Raw genomic sequence first — 13,384 nt, forward strand, 5'->3', positions numbered from 1 at the left:
TTCACTGCACCAGGGACAGAATTTCCGAAGGCATTACGTATGTTTAAGTACGAAGGCCTTTACCTTACGATCGTACCGGAATGTCTGACACAGTTTGATCCAGCAACGATCCTTTATTGATACATTATACAAAAACGTTAATTTCTTCTATCAACATTATATATAGAAGCAAATAAAGTAACTACCCTTTATGTTAATCTATCCGTAAGCCCGGCTAAAGGTATAGGAGAAGCAATAGTTCTAGTTGGTGAATCTCAGACATACTGGTCCTACAAAAAGGGCCCTTGTCCTTGTAGTTTCTTCACTGATGAGTAGTAGAAAACGCCACCACTGTAGCAGTTAGAAAGGCGGTTAATAGCCTAAACTTAAAATCACCGCCTAATCTTGCCTGATCTTCTAGAAAGTTTCCAGTTTCTTTATATCTTTAACATGTTTCTGTCACGTGCCAAGCTTAAGGTGTCTTCCAAATAAGAAAGACGTTTTTAAAAGCACTAAAATCATGGTGTCTTTCAGTAGTCAAAGAATCGATTTTCAGAAATTATGTACCATTTTATTATTTTCTTGTATTTGAATTTTCATCCCCAAGAGTTCAAAGTTCACTTTCCCACAATGCATCACTTGTCATTCCTGGCGCCATATTGGAAATCCAGACGTTCCTCTCGCTGACTTCGTGTCAACTGGTGTGTTACGCCGAAGGGCGGTTATACAGGCCGTATATAGATACAGATACAGACGTTCAAGGTGAGTCAGCGCTTTAAGTTTTGTGAGTTTAGGTAACAAGGCTCGTCATTGTGTCTGCTGAAACACCGAAAGGGAGTAACATAAACTGCCTGCCCCGGGGTTCGAGCTCCGGATCCGGATCATAACCTCACGCACTCTAACCACTAGGCTAAAAGGTCGCGACCCCATAGGCTAAGCAGTTGGTGTGGTGCTATCACTGCTGCATGATAGTCCCTGTTACACTGCGAAAACTAAGTGTTGACAATAAGCAGGAAGATTATCGAGCAGAAGAAACTAGAGTGCCACGGTCATCAACATGTTGCATAAGTTATTAGCAGACGCAACATTCCTCTGGTGTTTCCACCGTCCCTTGGGAAACCTTGGTCATCATCAGCTTGAAGTTCATATTTGCGTAATGTCTGAAATAGTTCCCGGCCTGTTCGTCATCGCCAAGGCTCCTCCAGGCGTGGCACAATTGTTCAAGAGACTCGGCGATGTCAGGATGTGCGGTGTTTTCACCGTGGATACTCTGCCTCATCTGCAGTGCCTGTTCATGATAGCTGGCGGCCTTTCTGTGATCACCAAGCTTCCCACAGGCGACACCCAAGTTGTATAGTGAAACTGCAGTGATAGAATGTGGAGTGTCCTCACCATGGATACTCAGCCACATCTGTAGTGACTGTTCATGATAGCTGATGGCCTTTCTGTGGTCACCCAGACTATCCCAGGCTATACCTAAGTTGTTAAGTGACTTGGCGATGTCAGTATGTGCGTTGTCCTCACCATGGACATCCCGCCTCATCTGTAGTGCCTGTTCAAGATAGCTGACGGCCTTACCTGGATCACCAACGATACTCAAGGCGATACCCAAGTTGTCGAGTGATTTGGCGATGTCAGGATGTGAAGTGTCACCATGGATACTTCGCCTCATTCGTAATGCCTTCTCATGATAGCTGACGGCCTTTCTGTGGTCACCCAGACTATCCCAGGCTGTACCTAAGTTGTTAAGTGACTTGGCAATGTCAGTATGTGCGGTGCCCTCACCATGGATACTCAGCCACATCTGCAGTGCCTGTTCATGATAGCTGATGGCCTTTCTGTAATCGCCAAGCTTCCCCCAGGCGACACCCAAGTTGTAAAGTGAATCTGCAGTGATAGAATGTGGAGTGTCCTCACCATGAATACTCCGCCCCATCTGTAGAGACTGCTCAAAATAGCTGACAGCACGTCTATGATCACCAAGCTCATGACTGCAGGCAATACCCAGGTTGTTTAGATACTGATCAATGTCAGAATGTGGGGCGTTCCCACCATAGGTACTCCGCATCATCTGTAGTGACTTTTTAAAATAGCTGGCGGCCTTTCTGTGATCACCAAGGTTGCTCCAGGCGGTACCCAAGTTGCTGAGTGACTTGGCGATGTCAAGATGTGCAGTGTTCTCACCATGGATTTCCCGCCTCATCTGTAGTGCCTGTTCATGGTAGCTGACGGCCTTTCTGTGATCGCCAATGTCATTCCAGGAGACGCCTAAGTTGTCGACTGACTTGGCGATGTCAGGATGTGCATTGTCCTCACCATGGATTTTCCGCCTCATCTTTACTGCCTGTTCATGATAACTGACGGCCTTAACTGGATCACCAACGATACTCAAGGCGATACCCAAGCCGTTGAGTGAGTCGGCTATGTCAGGATGTGCGGTGGCCTCACCGTGGATACTCTGGTACATCTGTAGTGCCTGTTCATGATAGCTGATGGCCTTTTTGTGTTCACCGAGTTTCAACCAGTTGGTACCCAAATTGTAGAGTGTTGCGGCTATGTCAGTATGTGCAGTGTCCTTACCATGGATACTCCACCTCATTTTCAGTGACTGCTCGTAATAGCTGACGGCCTTTCTGTGGTCACCAAGGTTTCTCCAGGCGACACCCAAGTTGTTAAGTGTATCGGCGATGTCCTGCTGTGCAGTGGTCTCACCATGGACATCCCGCCTCATCTGTAGTGACTGTTCAAGATAGCTGATGGCCTTTCTGTAATCACCAAGGTCACTCCAGGCGACACACAAGATGTTGAGTGAGTTGGCGACGTCTGGATGTGCAGTGTTCTCACCATGTATTCTCCGGTGCATCTGCAGTTCCTGTTCATGATAGCTGACGGCCTTTCTTTGATCACCGAGTTTCCTCCAGGCGTGACCCAAGTTTGAAAGAGACTCGGCGATGTCAGGATGTGCAGTGTTCTCACCATAAATACTCCGCCTCATCTGCAGTAATTGTTCATGATAGCTGACGGCCTTTCTGTGATCACCGAGGCTACTACAGGCGACACCCAAAATGTTGAGTGTATTGGCGATGTCAGGATGTGCGGTGCCCTTTCCATAGACGCTCAGCCACATCTTTAGTGACTGCTCGCTATAGCTGACGGCCTTTCTGTGATCACCAAGTTCACTCCAGGCGCTACCCAAGTTTAAAAGTGACTTGGCGATGTCAGGATGAGCGGTGCCCTCACCATGGATAGTCCGCCTCATCAGTAATGACTGTTCATGATAGCTGATGGCCTTCCTGTGATCGCCAAGGCCACCACAGGCGGCACCCATGTTGCTGAGTGACCTGGCGATGTCAGGATGTGCGGTGTTCTCGCCATAGATACTCCGACTCATATGTATTGACTGCTCACTATAGATGACGGCCTTTCTGTGATCCCCAATGTGACTGCAGTCGGCACCCAAGTTGCTGAGTGATCTGGCGATGTCAGGATGTGGAGTGTTCTCACCATACATACTCCGCTTCATCTGTAGTGACTGCTCACTATAGCTGACGGCCTTTCTGTGATCCCCAATGTGACCGCAGGCGGCACCCAAGTTGTGAAGTGTCGTGGCGATGTCAGGATGCTCAGTGTCCTCACCATAGATACTCCTGAACATCTGTAGTGACTGCTCATAATAGCCAACGGCCTTACTGTGATCACCGAGGTTGATCCATGAGGTACCCAAGTTGTTTAATAACTCGGCAATGTCAGTATGTGCAGTTTTCTCACCATGGATCCGCAACCTCATCTGCAGAGACTGATCAAAATAGGTAATTGCTTTTCTGTCGTCACCAAGCCCACCCCAGTTGACACCCAAATTGCAAAGAGACGTAGCAATGTCAGGATGCGCCGTGTCCTTTCCATATTTATGCAGCGCTTCTTGTAGCGCTAGTTCTATGCATGTCTTTAATTTCTTATAATCACACAAACCGTTGTATACCTGTGCTTGTACTGCTAAACCATTGTCAAATAGAATTAAAGTTTCCATTGGCTCATTCATAGCAAGGTGTGAGATGAATATCTTTAATGGTATTGCCGTATTGTAGTATCTCATTAGCTCTTTCGAATTGGAGAGGTAAAACACCTTTTTCAATGTCTCTTCAATATCTGTGTCTGTCGATATTGACGATAAGGCTGACATGTTCTCCACCTGCCCACGGTTGTTCATGTATGTCCGCAGCCTCAGTTCTGCTGAGATGCTGACCAGCACCATCAGGTGATGCGCGTTCTCACTGTTGATGACTCCGCTCTTGTGCATCTTCTGAATTGTCTCCCAGATTGTGGTCGGTTGTATGTTGTATAAAAGGGCCCAACAAGACACTGCAAGCGTTGAAAACCGATAGATTTCTCCTTTCACATTCATTAAACTGGGAGTGATTGTCGGGACCGTAAGCATTTCTGAATTTTCGCTCAGCGCAGTGATTGCCTGTAGGAAATGAAGTGCCCCTTTCGTACGTTGCAGCAGCTCAGTCCACAAATCGGAATACGCATCGACCAAGTCCTGTTCTCCTGTGATCAAACAAACATTCCCCAGTATACTGGCGAGATGGTAGCCTTTCTTCAAATGGAATGTAAGGTCGTTTGTCAGGACTTTGGTCATCTCGGTTGGTGTGTGGATAAGTCCGCAAGTTTCCCCCCTGCCCAGCGGAGTCTTACATGCATGCGGCATGGCTCCATCAAACGCAAACCCACGCGGTGTGACAGAGTCGTAGAACCAGCTGTCCAGTGGGTCGTCTGAGGAGAAATCGTTGAGCGACTTAATCGCCATGGCCGGTAGAATGGTTTCTCCTAGATTGATGACTTTGAGATGCAGAAAGTGAGTGAGGTTGCGGAAATACCTGACATTATTTTCTGTTTCCTCCTCCACCAAAATGGCGAATTCCAGATCAGAGTACGGAGTTACCAGCCCCGTGGCTTGGGAACCCAGACCTATCATGGCGTACTTGCAGGGAGGGGGGCCCATTACCTCCATACATTCATCCACAAGGCCGGCTATGAAATTACTTCGCTGTTCAACAATTGTCTCACACAATGCTTTGATTGCTTCCGCTCTCTTCTTCTCCACTTCTCTTATCTTCGGGTCTTCATCATCAAGGCTGTAAGGATCTACCTGCTGTTCGATTCTTTTGATTTCTCTTTCTACGTGATCTCGACCTTCTTTCAACATTAACTTGTGTTTCTCTGGGTCCCCGATGTCCATCGTTTCTTTGATGCGAAGCGTGTGTTTAATAAATGAGCACGTTATTTCCTTGATTGTTTGTTTGATGCCCTCTCTGTCATTCACCCTTGCTCTTACGAGTGCTGCATTACAGAGTGCTGCAGCCTTGGTGAAATCTCCCCCGTCTCTTGACTGGATTCCTCTCTTAAGGTAGAGCTCGCTCAACTTGTACAGGGGCTTTGCCTCTTTAGCGTTCTGTCCTGCATGGGGAAATTACAGGTCACAAATATAGCATTTTTTTCTGCACATTAAATTTCTAAAGCTCATATGGATCGGCACAAGGTCCAATCTGTTCTCACACGTCAGCGTGCGTACGTTAACCCTGCTGCTTTATAGTCTTGTTATCAGATATCCCTACCTTCTGCATGGACGGCCTTAAGAGCAGCTGCAAAGTGTTCCTCTGCCGTGTCCAGGTCCCCTGTCTGCAGCGCCCTGCAGCCCTCCTGCAGCTGTTCTGCCGTGTCCAGGTCCCCTGTCTGCAGGGCCCTGCAGCCCTCCTGCAGCTGTTCCGCCGTGTCCAGGTCCCCTGTCTGCAGGGCCCTGCAGCCCTCCTGCAGCTGGTCTGCCGTGTCCAGGTCCCCTGTCTGCAGGGCCCTGCAGCCCTCCTGCAGCTGTTCTGCCGTGTCCAGGCCCCCTGTCTGCAGGGCCCTGCAGCCCTCCTGCAGCTGTTCTTGGTATGTACTGCATAAAGGAAAGAATGATATATATTTACAACTATACCCTTATAACGAATCTATATTTCAGATAATAAACAAGACATTTTGAAACTTGTCATATCAGTGTTATAAGTAAGTATGTGACAAACCTGTCGGTGTCCTCCCGTGTTTCACGGGTTGTTTGACGTTCAGTCTGAGGACACGTGACCCAGGTGTCATCAGCAATGATCTCGTTCCCAGGGTGTCCAGTTTCCTGTAGATTTTTCAGTAAGAGGAAAGTGCGGTTGAAAGCTAGAGTTTATCTATGCAATGTTCCTTTCCTATTCAAAAGGCCGCTTTAACCTCCCGACATTTAACACTATAGTAAACGATAGCTGCCTTTAGTTATAGATTCCCAACATTGATTCTGTATATACATATTTATATCTAAAGTCGACCTTAATTTCTTTTCGCACAAATACCGCCGCGGACATGAGACCTAACACAAAACGTTTCAAACCAGACTAGATTATTTCCATTTCAGAATTGAAACATGTAAATCTCAGGTTTGCCACCCTACCTTCTTTACTTTTTCCTTGACCTTCTCTGCGTACTTGATGCGGTGCTTCAGTGTTTCTCTGCCGTCTGAATCTTCACAGCGGTCCAGCGCCGCTCGGTACAGGCCAGCTGATGTGGTGAATGCTGCCTTGTCCTTACCAACCCTTCCCTTCTCTAGGTACAGATCTCCAAGGCTCTTCAAAGATTCTATTTTGAGACGATTATTTCTATCGACGATCGCTTTCACAAAGAACTTTGTATAACCTTCAATCAAGGGCATCACATCGCTTCCCTTCATCTTGGTTTTCTCTTCCATTTCTTGAAGTGTCTCGGCCACAGAAATCTTAGCCACATGTTTCGTTCTCTCCTGGTCATGTGTCAGCTTCGTGCATTTCTCCGCATATCTGATACGATGTTGTAGAACCTGCCTCTCCTCTTTGCTTTTTAGATATCGCAAGACTTCCCTGTACAGCGCACATGCCCTGTGGAAGTTATTCGCCTTTTGTTTCTTTAACATCGCATTGTGCAGGTAAAAATCCCCCAGACTTTTTAAAGCTTCGCATTTCAGGACCTTATTATCACAGCTGACGGCATGGACCAGCTTTTGCGCGTATCCCTTCTCCACAACATCCAGATTAGAACCACTTTTAAAGATCAGGTCCAGTTCCTGAAACTCCTCCGCCGCTGCTGACAGTCTGGCGTCTGTCTTCTCCATGTCTTGTTGTCCTGAAGACGCACCCTTGGCTTGCGTCAGCAAATCTGTTCCTTCGTCTTCCCTGTTTATTCAATGTAATATAGAGTTTCTTGCTCTTTGATATCTCTCCGTTGTGTTTTTCACCTTCTTGAAGACATTAGTTGACAGGTCGACCTAAAAGAGCAATTAGATTATCAATCTCAGAATTAGAAAGACCCAGAAAACTATTCAAGATCGTTCATGAGGCACGGTCTCGGGTGTATATTGAAGCTAAGAAGCAAGATTAGGCTGTAGCAAACATAGAAATGTCTTGACACTCTACCTGTACTTGTGGTTAATGTAGACCTCCAGATCGTTTTCTATATGGACGTAGTTTCAGACGTCAGGACAAGGAGAAAGCCAACGGGACGCACTTCCGCATAATTCAAGCTGTTCTTTACCTTGTCCTAGCTACCTAACATACCATTGGCGGCATCTCTATACTACTGCAAGATTCTGTTTGTGAGGTTTCTTCAATGCGTTCTTCTAACTTTTAATTGGTTTGTGGATTATAGTCATATAGTTATAGTTATGTATTGTCTAGCCGGGTAACCACACCATCGGACTCCTCCCGGTATCTCTACGGCGCTGGGAGAGATGCCCGCCCGTCCATACAGATTAGCTCACACGGGGGGGGGGGGGGTTACGGGCTCGGCTATAACTAGGTCAGCGATAGCTCGATTTACCAGCTGAAAAAGAAAGGCTGACAGAAACAGGCCAATGCATAGTAGGCTTGCCCCCTAAAATCGACCTATGTCAACTTCGACTGTGTTGCATGTCGACATAGATTTAATGCAACACAAGATGTTACCTTGATATGAGCTAATGCAGTTAAGCAGAATGTTCCTATTGTAGAATTCCACGGTCACAAAATCGTTGATAAACTCCTTCATGAACAACAAGGTTAGATTATAAACACAACGTTACCTGGGCTCGTAACAGGATGGTGTGGCTGATGCAACATAGCTGGCGTAAGGTGTAACAACGCTACAGTAGTTAAACATTAACCACATCACAGTAGTTAAACATCAACCGCCATCACGGGTCACTCATAGGTAAACAGCTTTGTTCCAGTGACGACGTCATTGCGTTGAACAGTCTTATCTAAAACAGAGTGTAATCAAGAAACGTACCTGTCTCTTGTACCTGTTTTAATTATCCCGACTCGCCTTTACAATACACCTGCACAATACACCTGTACACCTTTACAGTACACCTGTACACTTGCCAATGCACATGAGCTGTCCTTTCAGGCCTGTGTTGTCCTCGGTACCCGCCAGAGACTTGTTCAGGTCAAATTTACCTTCTACTCCTAGGCTGGGGGGGGGGGGGATCTAAGGTGGGGCAAATCTAAGTCCTGCTGAAAGTTTCAGCTCGCGACTGGCTCCGGTGTCAGAGGAGGTTTACAGGTGTGGTCGCACTCTCTGTGGTTCGCTTCATATGAATAGCGCCCCCTGGCGTCTTAGCGTAAAGTTGCGAAAGTTTAAAGTACAGGTCTAGGGGTAAAACCTGTGGCATGAATTGTTTGCTTATTTATAAATCTTTAGGGTGGTCCCCTCAGTTTACTATCCGAGCCTGTGCTGGGTTCAAATCTTAGGCTTTGACTTTTTTTGTTCTGAAAAAGCTGTTATACGCAATTAGTCTCAGCTATATAGGGGTAAATTTGGACAGATCGCGTTGATATTGTGTAATATCTTCCTGTTTCTATTAAAAATTTAAAAACAGTATTCAGTGAACACACCATTGTACACAACGATCACACAATTGGGTTTATTTCAACGTCACAAGCAAACGTAACAACAATAAACCAGTGTATATTTGAGAGGGCGACTAAAACTTCAACTTGTAACAAACACATGGAAAATCCACATGTACCACAATATTCATACAGCACAGCAAACACTACAAATACCTCATTACTCATAATCACAAACCAAACTTTAAGTCAATAATATACAAAAGACAATTCAGCTTTTCTCTCAAAAGACATCGCAAACATAACATATTGTCCATAATAATTACACAAGCGGACTTATTTGAATACCACAAGCAAATGTAACAACAACATACAAGTATGTGTGGGAGGGCAACTTGTAAAGCTGTTGATACCTGTTCAACCCTCCCTTCCACATTATGGTCAATTTCACTGATAAACATTAGTATGAACAATTATAACAGCCCAGGTAGATGACAACTAAAACTGCAATTTGAAACAAACACCTGCAAATATCTACCCCAGAATGCAGTATATTACAGCACATGAAGCAAAGCAAACACATCATTACTCATCACCACGCAACTGTATCTGGAGCAAACACCTCAACAATCAAATTCAAAATTCAATACCGTTTCCCCCTCAAACGACACCAAATCTTGAAACCAGCTGTCGTCATAGCTGCGGACTCTAGCCTTTCTGTGTAGAGCTGAAACTAGCGTTTTCTCAAGATATTCTGTGGATCAGCAGCAAAACCAAAAGACACTGAACTGGACGTGTGATAAAACATTATGTTCTGATCTGTTGGGGTATTTTGTTCTCTTCAGTTTGTTTCTTCTAACATTATAAAGCTGTAACGCTAACGTCTGTTTCGATGTCAATAACACTCAGGTCTAGTACAGGGCTAGGGGTTGTTTTCCTGGCAAACTTGTACCTCGGGTATTTTACAAGGTTAGGGGTTGTTTTCCGCCTCCTGATTTTACACCACATCGCAGAGTAAGCGGCCGAGGTGAGAAAAGCCCCAACTGCAACGCCCCCTAGCGCACTGAGGAACACTGGCAGGGAGACTCTTATCCCGTCACAGTTCAGATCTGCAGGCTCTACAACTAGTAGTAGGCTTTTCCCTTGAAGGTTATCAGGTCCGGCACATACGATATGTGTTTCAAATGCCGGGACACCCGTCATTTTCCGCTTAATAGGAAGCATCCTGCAGTCGCACTGCCAGGGGTTGTTGGAGATGGACACAGATGAGATGGAGGCCAGCATGTCATATACGATGGTTGAGAGCGTCTCCATCTGGTTGTTGTCCATCATAAGCCATGACAGGTTGAGATTCGACAAGGCCTCAATAGGGAACGTGCTGATGTTGTTGTGAGAAAGGTGCAAGGATCGGAGCACTGGCAAATTTGCAAAAGCGTCAGCTGCGATGGTGCTGATGTTGTTGTACTGAAGGTAAAGGTACTGTAGGTTATCAAGTACCACGAACACGTCGGCTTGGAGGCTGGTTAACTGGTTGTTGTTCAGCTGCAGTGATTGAAGCCGCGGCGTGGTGTTAAAGGTTCCTGCCTCGATACTGTGGATGTTGTTGTGTTCCAGGTCAAGGTTCAGAAGGTTATCCAGTCCCACAAACATGTCGGCTGTCAGATTGGTTAACTGGTTATAGATAAGGTACAGGGTAGTTAAACGGGTTAAGCTGTAGAACGCTCTGCTGTTGATTACGGAGATCCGGTTGTTATAAAGATGTATGTATTTCAGGTTGCTGTACCTGGAGAAGTCGGACTGGTTCAAGGTTGTGATATCGTTGTTCTCCAAGTCAAGCCAAGTGATGGTTGTAGGCAGGTCCTGAGGAACGCTGCCGAGGCGGCTGCTGGAGCTGCAGGATGATGAACAGCTGCTGCTGCAGGCTGCAGAGGGGCCAGGTTCTACCAGGATGATCAACAGAAAAACCAGCAGCCTCTTCATCTTGTTGGGAATTTTGCCTGTGTGACAGAAATAGGGTAGCGAGTGTAGGGGCTCCGGTAGAAATACTAGTAGGATGGCACCCAGGCCAGATATCAGACTCTTCACAATACAACTGATAGCTATTGGTAATTTCGTTATTGCCATGGCTTACACTGGCTTCGAGTCCAGCCTCAAGCTCGGATCTTGGGACAATCCTAACAAGGCGCTGGACTCCAGGCTAGACACTTACACAATCCTTGTAGATGATAAAATTTCTGACACTGAAGCTTACAGCGTGATTTCATGGTTGCAGGTATTCTTAGCTATTTGAAGTGCCGAATGATAAGTACAAAAAGACATCTCTTACAGTTACATTACGCATTGCTTCCCAAAACAGTCTCGTTCCTCAGTAACGTTTACGTTTCTGCTACATGTATTTAGACATTCATACGTGTAACCAGATATCAGTTGCTAGGACATTTCACAAGACCTCTTCCTCTCGATAAGACTGAAGTTCTCACCTCGAGTCATGAAGGTGAATGCTCGCTTGGTGGCGATTGTTCAATATGTTGTGCCTCGGCTAAGCTAAGACTGTGAAGTTCAAGTTGCTTGCGTTAACTGTGTCCGCCGTCTTGAACCAAACCCTGTAAGTGCGCAGCACGAATTGACTACTTCATGAAAAACCCTCCTCCGTTTCACAACACAAACTCCGTCTATTCAGACAGAGTCATTTGATAAGGTTGGCTTTCAAGAAGTGACAATGGCGTACCTGGATCCATGACCAAGGCTTTGTTCTCCTGGTTATCGATTGGGATAATCAATGGAACACATAAACAGCTCCGACTCGCTCTGACCTGCCTTCACCTGAGGCAGGGTGGAGGTAACGTTACATCGGAGCGGGTAGAATTTTCAGGGCCGGCATTTTGCTGGAAGTAAAATTTCTCCTGTGCCATGCAGCTAACAAGCAGTCGGTACAATACCCGTTCTGAAAGGATAGGCACGAAAATGTTCACTTTACTGAAAATGACTAGTTTAAGAATATGCAACTAAGGTGTTGACTCAAGACTCTGAAAGCAACGTTGATCTTGGGAAGCTAACCTGGATGCCGGCTTTTCTGCAGTATTCTTGTTGGCCGCTATGTAGCGCTTTTGCCCTTCCATTAATTTGCTCCTTCACAAGAAGGGACCTGGACAAATCTTGTGGTCTTGCAGCTGTGGTGTGATATGCTTTAGTTTCGGTTACCTTGTAACGAACTAATAAAATGTCCTGTAGTTGGATCTGGCGGGGTCATTGACCTTGGAGGTTTGTTTTCATGACGTCACGATACCCGCTGTGGGTGAACAACAGGCGTGCCCGGGGGGTGGGGGGTGACTGGGCGTGCCCGGGGGTGGGGGTGACTGGGCGTGCCCAGGGGGTGGGGTTGACTGGGCGTGCCCGGGGGGTGGGGGGTGACTGGGCGTGCCCGGGGGGTGGGGGTGACTGGGCGTGCCCAGGGGGTGGGGTTGACTGGGCGTGCCCGGGGGTGGGGGTGACTGGGCGTGCCCGGGGGTGGGGGTGACTGGCCGTGCCCGGGGGTGGGGGTGACTGGGCGTGCCCGGGGGGTGGGGGTGACTGGGCGTGCCCGGGGGGTGGGGGTGACTGGGCGTGCCCGGGGGGTGGGGGTGACTGGGCGTGCCCGGGGGTGGGGGTGACTGGGCGTGCCCGGGGGGTGGGGGTGACTGGGCGTGCCCGGGGGGTGGGGGTGACTGGGCGTGCCCGGGGGGTGGGGGTGACTGGGCGTGCCCGGGGGTGGGGGTGACTGAGTGTCTGTGAATACTCCTGAGGAACTCGCTTACCAACAGATCTTTGCGCTGCACGTTTGTCATTCTCTATGTTGACTTCAATGAGTTGTTCTCTTATTCAAGGGGTAATGCTTTAACTCGTGAGTAATGGAAAGATTCTGACATCATCGCAAAGTGGATTTATTTGAAAGTCTCAAGTAGAAAACGTGACAGCAGCGACAACAATAGACGAATACATTTCATGTTTTGTCTGGCAGACAGTGTCGGTAGATGGTAGACGTATGATGTGTTCACAAATTCATTTCCCCCTAGAACTGTCGTAGAGTGGAACTCTTTGCCACCAAGTACTATAGGAGCATCCTCGCTAGATAGCTTTAAACAACGCGTACAGTCAGATGTGAAAAAGAAAAGAAAATTTAGTTGTGGCAGGTCGTTCGGTGTAATATGACCAGCTGCTGCTGCGCCGCGTGCCTGACAAGCTGGTGTGTTACGCCGAATTGCGGTTACACCCGCTATATAGATACAGATACAGACATTATAGAATACAACATTGTCTAGATATTTCCACCATTCTTTGAGTAACCCCATTCATCGTTAGTCTCGTCATCATCCTTGCTGCCTGAATGAAATAGCTGACAGCCTTCTCGTTATCCTTTAGAGAATCATACGCCACACCTAGGTTATGAAGTAAATTGGCGATGTCAGGATGGTCAGCGTTCTCACCATGTATACTCCGCATAATGTGTAGCAACTGTTCAAGGTATTTGATTGCCTCTCTGTGATACC

General features: G+C 47.0%; 1 protein-coding gene across 1 annotated transcript; it reads right to left on the minus strand.

Annotated features, from left to right (window-relative positions):
* Positions 1-8,917: 8,917 nt before the first annotated feature.
* LOC136421540 (leucine-rich repeat transmembrane neuronal protein 2-like) lies at positions 8,918-10,838 on the minus strand. Its single transcript, XM_066408868.1, has one exon. It carries the CDS (start codon positions 10,836-10,838, stop codon positions 9,720-9,722), a length of 1,119 nt encoding a protein of 372 aa, XP_066264965.1. The 3' UTR covers positions 8,918-9,719.
* Positions 10,839-13,384: the final 2,546 nt, after the last annotated feature.

The sequence above is a fragment of the Branchiostoma lanceolatum genome, chromosome 16 (genome assembly GCF_035083965.1).
Source record: "Branchiostoma lanceolatum isolate klBraLanc5 chromosome 16, klBraLanc5.hap2, whole genome shotgun sequence".
Taxonomy (NCBI): domain Eukaryota; kingdom Metazoa; phylum Chordata; class Leptocardii; order Amphioxiformes; family Branchiostomatidae; genus Branchiostoma; species Branchiostoma lanceolatum.